The sequence below is a fragment of the Dama dama genome, chromosome 27, assembly GCF_033118175.1.
Source record: "Dama dama isolate Ldn47 chromosome 27, ASM3311817v1, whole genome shotgun sequence".
In the NCBI taxonomy this organism is placed as follows: Eukaryota; Metazoa; Chordata; class Mammalia; order Artiodactyla; family Cervidae; genus Dama; species Dama dama.
In genome coordinates, this window is record NC_083707.1 from 52982979 (window position 1) to 52996452 (window position 13474).

Sequence of the window (13474 nt, forward strand, 5' to 3'; positions counted from 1 at the left end):
GGGGAACCAAAGTTGTTCTCAGTGGCATTGAATAGGTTACAAAGCCTCCACTGAGAGTAGTTTGTTTGAACCATTTAGCTAACAGGAAAGCAGTTATCCTCGTAAGCCATTCATTTCACATGAGAAAACTGAGAAAGAGGTACTTCTCTGGGCTTCTGCCAAAGGTTAGCTTTTAACTGTCTGAATTCTGCTTTATGAAGCGATATTATTATTTTAAGAGAAACAGAAGCTACAAGCAGAGATTTAAAAATTTATGAAACTATAGTGCAGAGGTTGAAAACCATTTCTAAAAAGGGCCCAGTAGCAAATATTTTAGCCTTTGTGGGCCATATGGTATTTGTTGTAACTCTTCAATGATGCAATGTGAATGAATGAGCTCAGCAAGTTTCCAATAAAACTTTATTTACAAAAAGAGGCAGTGCAGGCTTCTGCTGCTGGCCTGAGATGATGCTGAGTTCAGTATGGTGGTGGCTGTGTCTCCTCCTGCTGGGGTTGCCGGAGGCCCTGAGCCTCGGCCCTGGGGAGCCCGCTGAGTAGAGCCGCGTGAATGAGGTGCTGTGTGGGCAGAACCTGGTGTTGATGGGAGCCATTTTCAACCTTCTGCTGGTGACCGTGATCCTCATGGCATTTTGTGTCTGCAAGTCCATCTGGTGCCAGGGATAGCTGAGCAAAGAAATCCTTCCATGAACATTTGGAAACAGAATAAGTTGAGCTGCACAGGGGTCAGTGGAGAAGTTGAAATCAGAACTTTCCTGCTTGGAAATAATCTTTGGTCTGGATAGTTGGTAAATTCTGAATGATTTAGGGAAACAACAACAACAAAAAAAAACGTCTAGCTGTTATCTCATCCTAATGCTGGAATGCAAGCGTTGGGCCATTGATTCTGCTTCTCATTGTTTCTTTTTATACTTCCCTGGTAAGGGCTTTCCAGGTTACACTAGTGGTGAAGAACCTGCCTGCCAATGCAGGAGACATAAGAGACGTGGGTTCAATCCCTGGGTCAGGAAGATCCTCTGCAGGAGATCATGGCAACCCACTCCAATATTCTTGCCTGGAGAATCCTATGGAGCCTAGTGGGCTAGTACATCGGGTCACAAAGAGTCGGACATGACTGAAGCGACTTAGCACATACTTGTTTAAAATAAGACCCGAAGCTCCAGGGTTCAATGTGAAGATGGAGTGCTTAAGAGAAAGAAAATATCACTTTGTGAGTGATATAAAAACCACACTGGAAAGGACTAATCATTAATGTTTGAAAATATTAGGAAGGGAAAGACCTAACAGCCTCATTCCCTAATTTAGAACCAACTGGTCACAGTGGGTTAAGAATCACAGGTGTTTGTAGTTATCCCGAGTTGGCCAAAATGCTCCATTTGCAAAGCAGCATCAGCTGTGGGTAACACAGGCTGCCGCTCTTCTCGCTGCATGGAGCTCTGTGCTCAGACGCCCTCTCTGAAGTTGGGGTCACACAGGTAGGCCTCTGGCCAGGGGCACCCTTGGGCTGGGAGGCTCTAGGGGGCGAAGGGGGCTGGAAGTGTTAGCAGTTGGCCCTTCTGAAGAAAGAACTCGTCCAGCTTGAAGATATTGACCTCCTGTCCTACACTAAAGTCTTCCCAGCCCATAGCCTAGAAGCCAGGGCAGTTTCTATGATTTGGAAAAAGAGACGACCCAGGAGCGCTTTTCAGCCCTGGGTGGGGAGGGCACAAAAGAAGTGTGTGCTCCGCACAGAATGCAGAGTGGTGGTGGGTGTGTGTTTACACAAACTTAATTCCAGCTTTGAAAATGCTTTTTCTTTGCACTATTGGTGCACTGGAGTTTTCTTCCACAGAAATGATACTTTTGTACTTACAGTATTTATTATATTTTAAAGGTGCTAGGTTTAACTTTGTTATTAAATTAAAATGCTAAATTTGTTTGTGCTCCCTTTAAGCACAGCACTTTTTTTTTTTGTTTGTTTGTTTGTTTGTTTGTTTTGTTTTTAAACAAACTGCACTTAATGTGAAATAATTGATGTGGGATACTGTAACTGTTTACCTAAGGATTTTGTTTGTAACTATCATGGAGCCACCGAAGCATTCACTGTTCTGTACTTTTGAGCAAGATGCCAATTAAAACAAAAGTAAAATCTTTTAAAAAAGAGAAACTACAAGAAAAACCACACAAAAGTAAGCAGTGGAGGATGTGGCCTTCAGGTCATAGTTTACTGACCCCCTGCTCTAGAGATTGGTTAACATAAGCATCCGGCTCTGGACTCAGTCTGCAGGGAACATTGCAATCTCACTGGCCCCAAGAGGAGACTGCTGCTGAAAAACAAATTAAGGATTGCTAAATGCTTACTGAGGAAAATAGATGTTTATAGCACACTTCCAAATGGCTGCTTCTTTTATCAAAGGATGGGTCTTTAAAAAAAAAAAAAAAAAAAGATGGGTCTTATTGTGTTCAAATCCAGACACTTGGTGAGCCCAGGAAGAAAGCATTTTATTCTCCCGAGAATGTGTTTCCACAGCCTTTTTGTCTTCAAAGGGCCACCTCCCCAGTTAGTTGCCCAGGAAATTGGACAGCTGAGGTACAGACTTTCTTCTAAGCCCCAGTCTTGGCTGTTGGCACAAATCCTGGCCTTTTCATTTCCGTTTGCCCTTTGGAAGCAACTCTGTCATTTATCTGCTAGACAGATGTTGCCGTCGGGTACCTTATGCCTGGCTCCAAAGAACGGCATATGGCTCCATCTAACCCACCGTCACCTCGCGCGGAAGCCCGCAGCGGGGCCGCTGGCGTGCGGCGCTCCCTGGCAGGCCGCCGGGCCCGGGGAGGCCGCGCCGCGTCTCCGGACCGCGGCGAAGCTCCAGGGAAGGAGGGGAAAGGCAGCCGGGCCGAGGCTGCCAGCGCCTGGATTTCACAGGCTTCCTCCCGGGAGCGCTTTTGTTTCCTCTCTCTCTCGCTTCTCACTTGAATTGACTGAGAAAAAAGAGAGAGAGAGGAAAAGGCATCGAATAAAGGTACTCACATCTGCCTCCGGATTTTGTTCCGTAGGAAACGGGCCACCCACAGCGTTGGCAAAAGGAAGGGCAGCCAGAAGGACCTGCGGCCCCCGGACCTGTGGATCCATCACGAAGAAATGGAGATGAAAAATATCGAGAAGCCGCCAGGCGCGGACCCGACGGCGCGGGACTCCCCCATCCAGAGCTGCCAGGACCTCACGCCCGTCAGCCACAGTCAGTCAGAGACGCAGCTGGGGAGCAAGAGCACCTCTCATTCAGGTAACTGTCCTCCCCCCGGCCCGGCGTCGGGAAGAACATCCCGCAGAACCCCCCGCAGAGGAGCTCTTGGAGCCACTCTGTGAGTGTGGTGAAATCGTGGCTTTTTATTGATTGATTCTTGGTAACTTACATATGTATGTTACATAGAACACGATTTTTTTGTATCCACACATTATATTTGAAGGGCTTCCCCAGTGGCTCAGCAGTAAAGAATCTGCCTGCAAGTGTAGGACCCACCTGGGTTCAATCCCTAAGTCAGGAAGATCCCCTGCAGGACGGCATGGCAACCCACTCCAGTCTTCTTGCCTGGAGAATCCCATGGATGGAGGAGCCTGGAGGGCTACAGTCCATGGGGTCGCAGAGAGTCGGACGTGACTGAAGCAACTTAGCTCGCACACACGCATTATATTTAAAACATAATAAAGGAATAATGGGGCTTCCCTGGTGGCTCAAATGGTAAAGAATCCGCCTGCAATGCGGGAGACTTGGGTTTGATCCCTGGGTGGGGAAGATACCCTGGAGAAGGCCATGGCAACCCACTCCGGTATCCTTGCCCAGAGAATCCCATAGACAGAGGAGGCTGGAAGGCTACAGTCCATGGGTTCGCAAAAGAAGTTGGACAAAAGAAGCAACTAGGTGCACATGGGAATAATTATCACCACAATTGGACACATGTTAAATGGTCATCTTTGCAGAAATATATTCTGCAAATTGTACATATCCTAGAGAATGGTACAATAAAAAAGCCACAACAGTGAAACAAAATATAAGTACAATTAGCAGGTTATTGTTAAATACCTCTTAGCTCAAGGAATTTTTCCAAGTTAATCTGAAGTGCATCAGACTACTAAGTAATACCATCCCAAATTGTCTCCAACTTTTGTGGATATATATACTTGCCAGTCATTTTCAGGTCAGTTACCAATAGTTAAAGTAATCTGATGTAAATTTGGTTGATTAACTGGGTTTACTTTCTATTCTATCATCTTGTCAACTGCCTTGTATAATTGTGATGCTTCTTGAAACTTCTAAGAGGCAGGAGGAAATCCGGTTAGGACATATCAAAATGTGGAGGCTAAATGAACTGATTGCATTTTGTTACATCTTGAACAGAAGTTTTGTCAAGGCAAAATTTGAAGCCGTTGTACAAATTTTACTTCCCTCTGTCTTTGAAAAGTTGATTTTAAATTTTCTGTCAATCCCTTGCTTTAAAGAAAGTCACTTCAGGGACCCTTGAAGTATGGAAAAATCAGCTATTCTGTTACTTTGCCTTGATTACCGTGGAGATCAACTGTCATCCCCACACAATCACATTATATGGTCACTCAGTTCAGTTCAGTCGCTCAGTCATGTCTGACTCTCTGCGACCTCATGGACTACAGTGCGCCAGGCCTCCCTGTCCATCATCAACTCCCTGAGCTTGCTTAAACTCACTAGCCTAGTCAAATGGAGTCTCTGTGAAGGCTCTCTTGATATACAAAGTGATCTAAAGGGGAAAAAAAAGCAAACAAACCTGCTGTTTAATGATTTGGTGTAGAACAATCCATGTCCAGGAATAACTGAGAAATAAACAGAAAATGGTTGTTAGGATATTTCACTTTCCATGGGCCCTTAAAGTTTCAAAACACTTATGGGAAGTTGCATAATCAACCCAATACTCTCATCAAGAAATTGCTCGGTCAGTTCATTGGGTATTTTCAGAATCAGTAGCTGGTTTTATTTTGGTTTGGCTGTTTTGAGTAGGAAATTAGAAGTGTATTATACCACTGCCAAATATATTAATAATCCAAATAGACTTTGGAAAACACAACTGTATGAGTAATCCTTATGAATCAGTTGTCTATGGAAATAATTAGATTCAATGAAAAAGTGCTCAATCATTCATTTATCTGGATTATTTTTCTCCAGACAATTTAGCTTTTTTTTAAAAAACAAATTTTATTGGAGTAGAGTTGCTTTACAATGTTGTTTTCTGTTGTACAGCCAAGTGAGTTAGCTAAATATCTATATACATGTATCTCCTTCCTTTTGGACTTGCTTCCCATTAGGTCACATTGAGCATTGAATAGAGTTCCCTGTGCTATACAGTAGGTTCTCATTAGTTGTGTATTTTATACATCATATCAATAGTGTGTGTGTGTGTATATATATATATTATATATGTGTATATATATACACATATATATATATGCAGATTGATACAACTACTAAGAAGAACAGTATGGAGGTTTATATATATATATATATGTATGTGTGTATATATATATATTTATTTCTCCTTGGTAGCCATATGCTTGTTCTCTATGTCCATGTATGTGTTTCTACTTTGTAAATAACATCATCTATACCAATTTTTTCAAATTCCACATACACACGTTAATATACCACATTGTTTTTCTCTTTCTGACTTAACCTCTCTCTGACATTCTTTAGGTGCATCCACATCTCTACAAATGACCCAATTTTGTTCCTTTTTATGGCTGAGTAATACTCCATTTTATATATGTACTATATCCGCTTTATCCTGAACAGTTAGGCTGTTTCCATGTCCTGGCTATTGATCATGAGGTTCAGTCCCTGGGTCAGGAAGATCCCCTGGAGAAGGAAATGGCAACCCACTCCAGTGTTCTTGCCTGGGAAATCCCATGTACAGAGGAGCCTGGTGGGCTATAGTCCATGGGATCGCAAAGAGGCAGACACAACTTGGTGACTGAACATATATGCATAGAAGGAACCTTCATACTGTTCTTCTTAGTAGCTGTATCAGTCTGCACTCCTACCAACAGTACAAGAGGGTTCCCCTTTCTTCACACCCTCTCCAGCATTTATTGTGTGTAGATTTTGGGATGGTCATTTTGGCCAGTGTGAGGTGATATCTCCGCCGCCTCCCCCACCCCCTTGTAGTTTTGGTTTTTCATTTCTCTAAGGATTAGTGATGTTGAGCATCTTTTCATGTGTTTTTTGGCCATCTGTATGTCTTCTTTGGAGAAATGTCTGTTTAGGTCTAAAAAGGTCTCCCGCCCATTTTTTTGATTGGGTGGTTTGTTTTTTGGAGCTGCATGAGCTATTTCTATATTTTGGAGATTAATCCTTTGTCAGTTTCTATATTTGCAAATATTTTCTTCCATTCTGAGGGTTGTCTTTTCATCTTACTTATGGTTTCCTTTGCTGCACAAAAGCTTTTAAGTTTTAGGTCTTTAATCCATTTTGAGTTAATTTTTGTGTTTGGTGTTAGGGAGTGTTCTAATTTAATTCCTTTACATGTCGCTGTCCAGTTTTCCCAGCACCACTTATCAAAGAGGCTGTCTTTGTTCTTTTGTATATTCTGGCCACCTTTGTCATAGATTAGCTGACCATAGCTGTTGGGTTTATCTCTGGGCACTCTATCTTATCCCATTGATCTATGTTTCTACTTTTGTGCCAGTATCATACTATCTGAATTGCTGTTTTAAACCAAATTAAAACGTTGTGACTGATTGAAAATGTAGCTGGTTGACTAGGCTTTCTCACAGTGTCGTTTAAATAAAGATTCTAATTGCTGATTTTTTTTTTTAATCATAAGCATTCCTTTTCTAGACCTTAAGTGATATCTCAAGCAGAGTCCCAAGCTTTTCTGTCACTTTCTATCATTGAACCACAGTCCAGTTCCATTAGAAATTAAAATCTGAAATTTAAATTAAAGATCCTTTTTCTCCTATGGCCAGTCAGACTTTTGGCTCTGAGGACTGGGCGGGGGGGGGGGGGGGGTCACAATTTGTTTCCTGAATCCTCCAGCACCTTGGAATAATGGAGCAGTGGGGGTGGGACAGAAGCAGGGAGCTTACTCCATTTCAGAAACACCTTTAGCCATTCTTCTTACCTACCTGCTCTTTCTGGTTTCTATGGGTGTATAGCGATTGGAGACAAAGAAAAGATGAAAGGAGAAAGGCAAGGTGGGAGGGAAGAAAGCACAGTTTGAAACTCTTCACTGATTTTCTGGGCACATGGGCTGACCTCAGGTCTCACCCAGATTCTCAGCCTCTTATAAAACACAGTAGGAATTATTTACAGGAGCCTGTGGGATGCTTCCTCTGGCCAGTTCCATGATCTGAGATATACTTCGTCAGGACTTAACCCTCTCCCACCAGAAACAGATGTACCTGTCCACCTCACTGGTCTTCTGGAGGATCAGCTGCTCTCAAGCCTGATCAACTTTCCAGCTGCCCATGTGACCCACAGGATGCTCCTCTGTCTTTGACAGGGCAAATGATGAGAGTGCTCATAATCCACACTGGCTCATCTCTCAGACATGCTTTGTTCTCTTGTCTGTTTGAATAGACACAGGGTAGACCAGCAAGCCTGCTGCCTCAATAAGCTTCTACCTAGGGAATAAATGAAAGGCAGATCTCTTTTGCAGTAACCTCAAGAGTCTGTAGATGTCTTTTATTTTAGCTTCATTTTATCATAGCTATCAGGAGAGGAAGAGCACCTCTGTCTCTCACTGGAGGGAATAAAATTGTCTCTCAGGCCTTAGAAGGTTTTGCTAATGATTTCTAGGATACCTCCTTCTTGATTTTCCTCCTCATTGTATATATGCTCAGATGACATTTCAGGTCAGTGAGACAGATTTTGATGTCTCTTACCAAGTCTTGGGAAATGTTTAACTCCAAATGATAGCCGTTTTATTCAGAGTGAGAAGATACTTGTGCCCATTTGTCTTTAATTTGAGGACCTTCATGACAACTCGGTAGTGATAGGGAAAGCAGTACTTGAGATCCTGTTTGTTAAACTTGACAATACATGAAGTGTTATTGATGATGTCCTGGTTAAAAGTACAAAACTATGATTGGAAGAATTAATAACATCAAAATGCCCAAATCACCCAAAGCAATCTGTAGATTTAATGCAATCCCTGTCAAAATATCCATGACATTTTTCATAGAATAGAACAAATATTCCTAAAATGTATATGGAACCACAAAGGACCTTGCACTGTTAAAACAATCTTGAAAAATAGAACAGAGTTGAAGGTATCAGACTCTCTGACTTAAGACTATACTACAAAACTACAGCAGTCAATACAGCATGGTACTGGCCCCCAAACAGACAAATAGATCAGTGGACCAGAATAAATAACCCAGAAATAAACCCACACCTATGGTCAATTATACTAGGACGAAGGGAGCAAGAATATACAAGGAGAAGAGACAGTCTCTTCAATCAGTGGCCCTGGAATAACTTTACAGTTCCATGTAAAGTAATGACATTACAGCATTTCCTCACACTGTATACAAAACACAGTGGATTAAAGACCTAATAAGATCTGAAATTATATAATTCCTGGAAGAGAACATAGGCACATATGTGATCTATGTGACATAGATCACAGCAATAATTTTTTGGACCTGTCCTCTAAGGTAGGTCTTCTCAGGTGGCTCTCAGGAGCCTGGCAATGCAGGGGACATAAGAGATGTGGGTTCAGTCTCTGGGTCAGGAAAATCCCCTGGAAGAGGCATGGCAACCCACTCCAGTATTATTGACTGGAAAATGCCATGGACAGAGCAAACTGGCAGATTACAGTCCATAGTGTCACAAAGAGTCAGACACAACTGAAGTGACTTAACATACACACACACACACACACACACACACACACACACTCCTAAAGCAAAAGAAATAAAAGCAAAAATAAACAAACGGGACCTAATTACACTTAAAAACTTTTGCACAGCAAAGGAAACCATTGACGAAATGGCAACCCACTAAATGAGACAATATATTTGCAAATGATATTACCAACAAGGGTTTAATATCCAAAATATATAAACAACTCATACAACTCAATATTAAAAAAAAAAGCCAACCCAATTAAAAAATGGTCAGAAGACCTGAATAGACATTTTTCCAAAGAAGGTATACAAATGGCCAATAGGCACATGAAAGATGCTCAACAATTCTAATTAATAGGCAAATCAAAATCACAATTAGACATCCTTACACTTGTCAGAATGGCCGTCATCAAAAAATTTACAAAAAACAAATGTAGTCAAGAAGGTGGGGAAAAGAGAACACTTGTACACTGTGGGTAGGTGTGTAAGTTGATTCATCTACTGTGGAAAACAATATGGAATTTCCTGAAAAAAACTAAAAATAGAACTACCATGTGATCCAGCAATTCTGTGCTTGGGTATTTATCTAGAAAAAACAAAAACACTAATTTGTAAAGATACACGCACCCAATGTTCATAGCAGGTTTGATCCCTGTGTCAGGACGATCGCCTGGGACAGGAATGGCAGCCCACTCCAGTAGTCTTGTCCGGAAAATCCCACGGACAGAGAAGTCTAGTGGGCTGCCATCCATGGGGTCGCAGAGAGTCAGACACAGAATGAGCAAACACACACAGTGTTCATAGCAGCACTGTTTACCGTAGCCAGGGTATGGAAGCAAACCAGGTGTCCGTCCATAGACAAATGGGTAAAGAAGCTGTGGTATTCACATACAGTGCAATATTCCTCAGCCATTGAAAGAATTAAATTCTGCCGTTTGTAGCAAAGTGGATGGACCTAGAGAGTATTATGCTTAGTGAAATGGATCAAAGACAAATAGTGTATGATACCACTAATTAGTGAAATCTAAAAAAGTAAAATGAATGTATACAGAAAAACAGAAACAAACTCACAGGTATAGAAAACAAACTAGTGGTTTTCAGTGGAAAGAGGTAAGGGAAGAGGGGCAAAATAGGGTATGAGGTTAAGAGACAAAAATTACTATATATAAAATAGATAAGTGACAAGGATATATTGTATAGCACAGGGTATTATAACCATTATTTTGAATAACTTAATGGAGTATTATCTATAAAATTACTGAACCACTATGCTGTATGCCTAAAACTAACATTGTAAATCAACTGTACTTCATTTAAGAAAAAAACAGACGAAACTTCATGTCAATGAATCATATACTTTTAACTGATATATAGTATTCAGAATTTCAGTGTTACTTTTCAACATATATTTTTGTTCAATTTTCAAATCTGCATATTTCATTCATATTATTTTTATGACTCTTTAGTATGACATTTTATGGAATTATAATAAATTTGTATATAGAGACCTAACCATCTTTTTGCAGAATGTAGTCTATTTCCTGTGTTTTCATGGTAAGATTTAATGTCTTTGGGGCTTAAGTATAAATTGCAAAGATTGTGCTAAATTCATACAGTTGCATATTATGGAGCTGTTAAAAATTACACTGCTGACTTATTTTGGAGAAGGCAATGGCACCCCACTCCAGTATTCTTGCCTGGAAAATCCCATGGATGGAGGAGCCTAGTGGGCTGCCATCTATGGTGTCACAGAGAGTCGGACACGACTGAAGTGACTTAGCAGCAGCAGCAGCAGCTGACTTATTTATTGACAGAGAAACATTTTTCTGTTACTTTTTAAAGAAGACTGCAAAACAGTATGTATGGTATAATGCCATTTTTGAAAAATAAATATATTAGTGTATATTATCTTGCTTTCACATATATATGTGTATATGCATGTGTGGAAATTATAAATAAATAATAATGGTTCTTTTTGGGTAATGAGGTTCTGGTAAATTTTATTAACATTTCTACAATGAGAGCATATTGATAAACAAAAAAGTAGATATTATCATTTAAAGCATCAGTGAAATGAAAAAGGCATTGGGGTTCCTGGCTAGAAATGAAGTGTTGCATCATTAATACTCAAGAGTATTGCTTTCCTTTCAGGTCAAGACACAGAAGAAGCAGGGAGCTCCATGTCCACTCTGGAGAGGTCCCTGGCTGCACGCCGAGCGACCCGGGCCAAGCTCATGATCCCTATGGACGCCCAGTCCAACAATCCTGGTGAGTAACAGCTGGTGCCACAGCGGAGAAGGGAACAATATCACGTTAATATGAGGCATATGAGCTTAGCCGCTCCGTCATGTCCAACTCTTCGCAACCCTTTTGCCTGTAGCCCACCAGCCTCCTCTGTCCATGAGATTTTTCAGGCAAGAATACTTCAGTGGGTGGCGTTTTCCTCCTTGATTTGCCATATTATATTAGTTTCAGCCATACAGCTTTATTTGTGTGTCTTTTCTCTATCAACTATCAAAACCCAATTAGAGTTTTCTCTGAACTTTCTGGGCAAATGGGCATAATGAAGGACAATTAAAATCATATCATTTTTATTTGGAAGTTAGACTTTTCACTCTGTTGTTTGTTGTGCTTGCCTTCCACAACACGTCATTTGTCTGTAGGCAATCAGTTAATACATATTTAAGAAATTATAGAAAATGAGTTGATCTAAAAAGAATGGAAGTTTTGTCATTATTGATCTTATTCTAACAACCACCTTCATAGATTTTAAAAAACTCTTTTAATAAGTCTAATTTTCAGACTTAAATAATCTAGCTCTCTTGAAACAAATATTGAAATAATCACTTCCTACCCTCTTCATGTTGAAGTTTTCTGTCATACTCCCACTTTCACTGAAGGTATTAGTATCTGCGAATCACTTCCTTTCCAATTACCTCTATGATCAATCTTGGTAATTACAGTATCCATGCACATAATCCATCTGATGTTAGTTCCTGATGTTCCCTACAATATTAGCTCTTTCCCACCTCAATTCATCAATTCCATGTCACACAGTAAACCAATTGTACCTGCTGCAGAACATCCGTTTCTGTCTTCTCCTTTTCTAGCACAGTATTATTTTTCTTGTTTATTGGCCCCTTGCTAACAAACTTTTAATCCGATTAGGACCTCCAATCCATTAACTCTGCAACCTTCCCACTATCCCTGGTCTTCCTCATCTCTTTATTTCCATTTAAACTCAACTTCCAATCCAGCATCAGTTACTACCTCCCATCCCTTATAAACAGCCTCATCTCCCTTGGTTCTTCTTCCCTGTCATAGTTACCACCCAAAAAACTCAACCCTGGTTAAATTAGCTCCTCACCAACATTGACCATGAACCCTGACAGCTGACTTCGTTTGAGGAAAGATATGTAGCCTATTTGGGCTTCCCTGGTGGCTCAACTGGTAGAAAATCCGCCCGCAATGCAGGAGACCTGGGTCCGATCCCTGGGTTGGGGAGATCCCCTGGAGAAGGAAACTGCTACCAACCCTAGTATTCTGGACTGGAGAATTCCATGAACTGTATAGTCCATGAGGTCGCAAAGAATCGGACATGACTGAGTGACTTTCACTTTCATATAGCCTATTCACTGGGTATTTATGACAATAAATTCAAGGTGAACTGTCATTTATTTGGAAATGCCAGTCATTTCTCTTACTTTGAGAGAAATCATTCATTGTCATTCACTGAGACATCATTCATTGTTTCACTTTATAAGATGAATATCTTATATCTATTCTTTCCTTTCTGACTCAATACCTCTCTCCTTTCCCCAGTCCCTGCTAATAAGCCTGCTTCTTTTATCACCAAGAGAAGCATTTAGAAATGGTATCCTTATCTACCCTTCAAATCTAGTGATCTGTTTTTGTTTCTGTGTAAGACCAGCTCTTTCCCTTGAGGACAACCATTCATTCCCACTTAGGGACTCTTCTGTAATTATTCCTTTCCTCTCTTGCATTGTCAGTTTTCCTTCCTACTGATAACTCCAATATGAAGATGAGCATTATCTCATAACTCCCTTGTTAAAGCATCTTCCCTGGAACCACTAGCCCATTCCTCCCCTTTCCTGAGAAACTCTCTTAAAAGTTGTCTGTAATTACTTTTTGCATTTTAATCTTCTTTATTAGTTTTAATAGCATTTCCACAGCCCCTCTACTAAAACCATGGTTGCCAAGATTTCAATGATCTCCACATCTTCTTACCAAATGGTCAATTGTCCAGTGCTCAGCAAAATTTGACATAGCTTCTATTTTTTCCTGGAACGCTTTCTTCACTTGGCAGTTGTATTCTAAATGCCCCCAGTTTTCTTCCTATCCCACTGCCTGCTCCTTTTTGGTCCTTTATTTACTATTGCTTTCTCCCCAGTCTCTTAAGAGACAGAGAGTACCCTAGGGCTCAGTCTGAAAACTGCTGTCTACTACCTACACTAGCTTCTTAGATGTTGTCATCTAATACCAATGGCTTTAATGCCATTTGCATGCTGATGAATCACAAAATTTAACACCTAGATTAATCCCTTACTGAAACCCACATCAATTTCCATATACAATATTGACTCACCTTCTTCAAATGGCTAATAGGCA

General features: G+C 40.8%; 1 protein-coding gene across 1 annotated transcript in view; it reads left to right on the forward strand.

Moving 5' to 3' along the window:
• Positions 1 to 13474, forward strand: part of DCC (DCC netrin 1 receptor) — a 1105239-nt gene that overhangs the window by 1013511 nt on the left and 78254 nt on the right. The window contains exons 24-25 of the mRNA XM_061130661.1: positions 3031 to 3257; positions 10997 to 11113. Coding sequence (XP_060986644.1) covers positions 3031 to 3257; positions 10997 to 11113 — 344 coding nt within the window. The remainder of the gene's footprint in view (positions 1 to 3030; positions 3258 to 10996; positions 11114 to 13474) is intronic.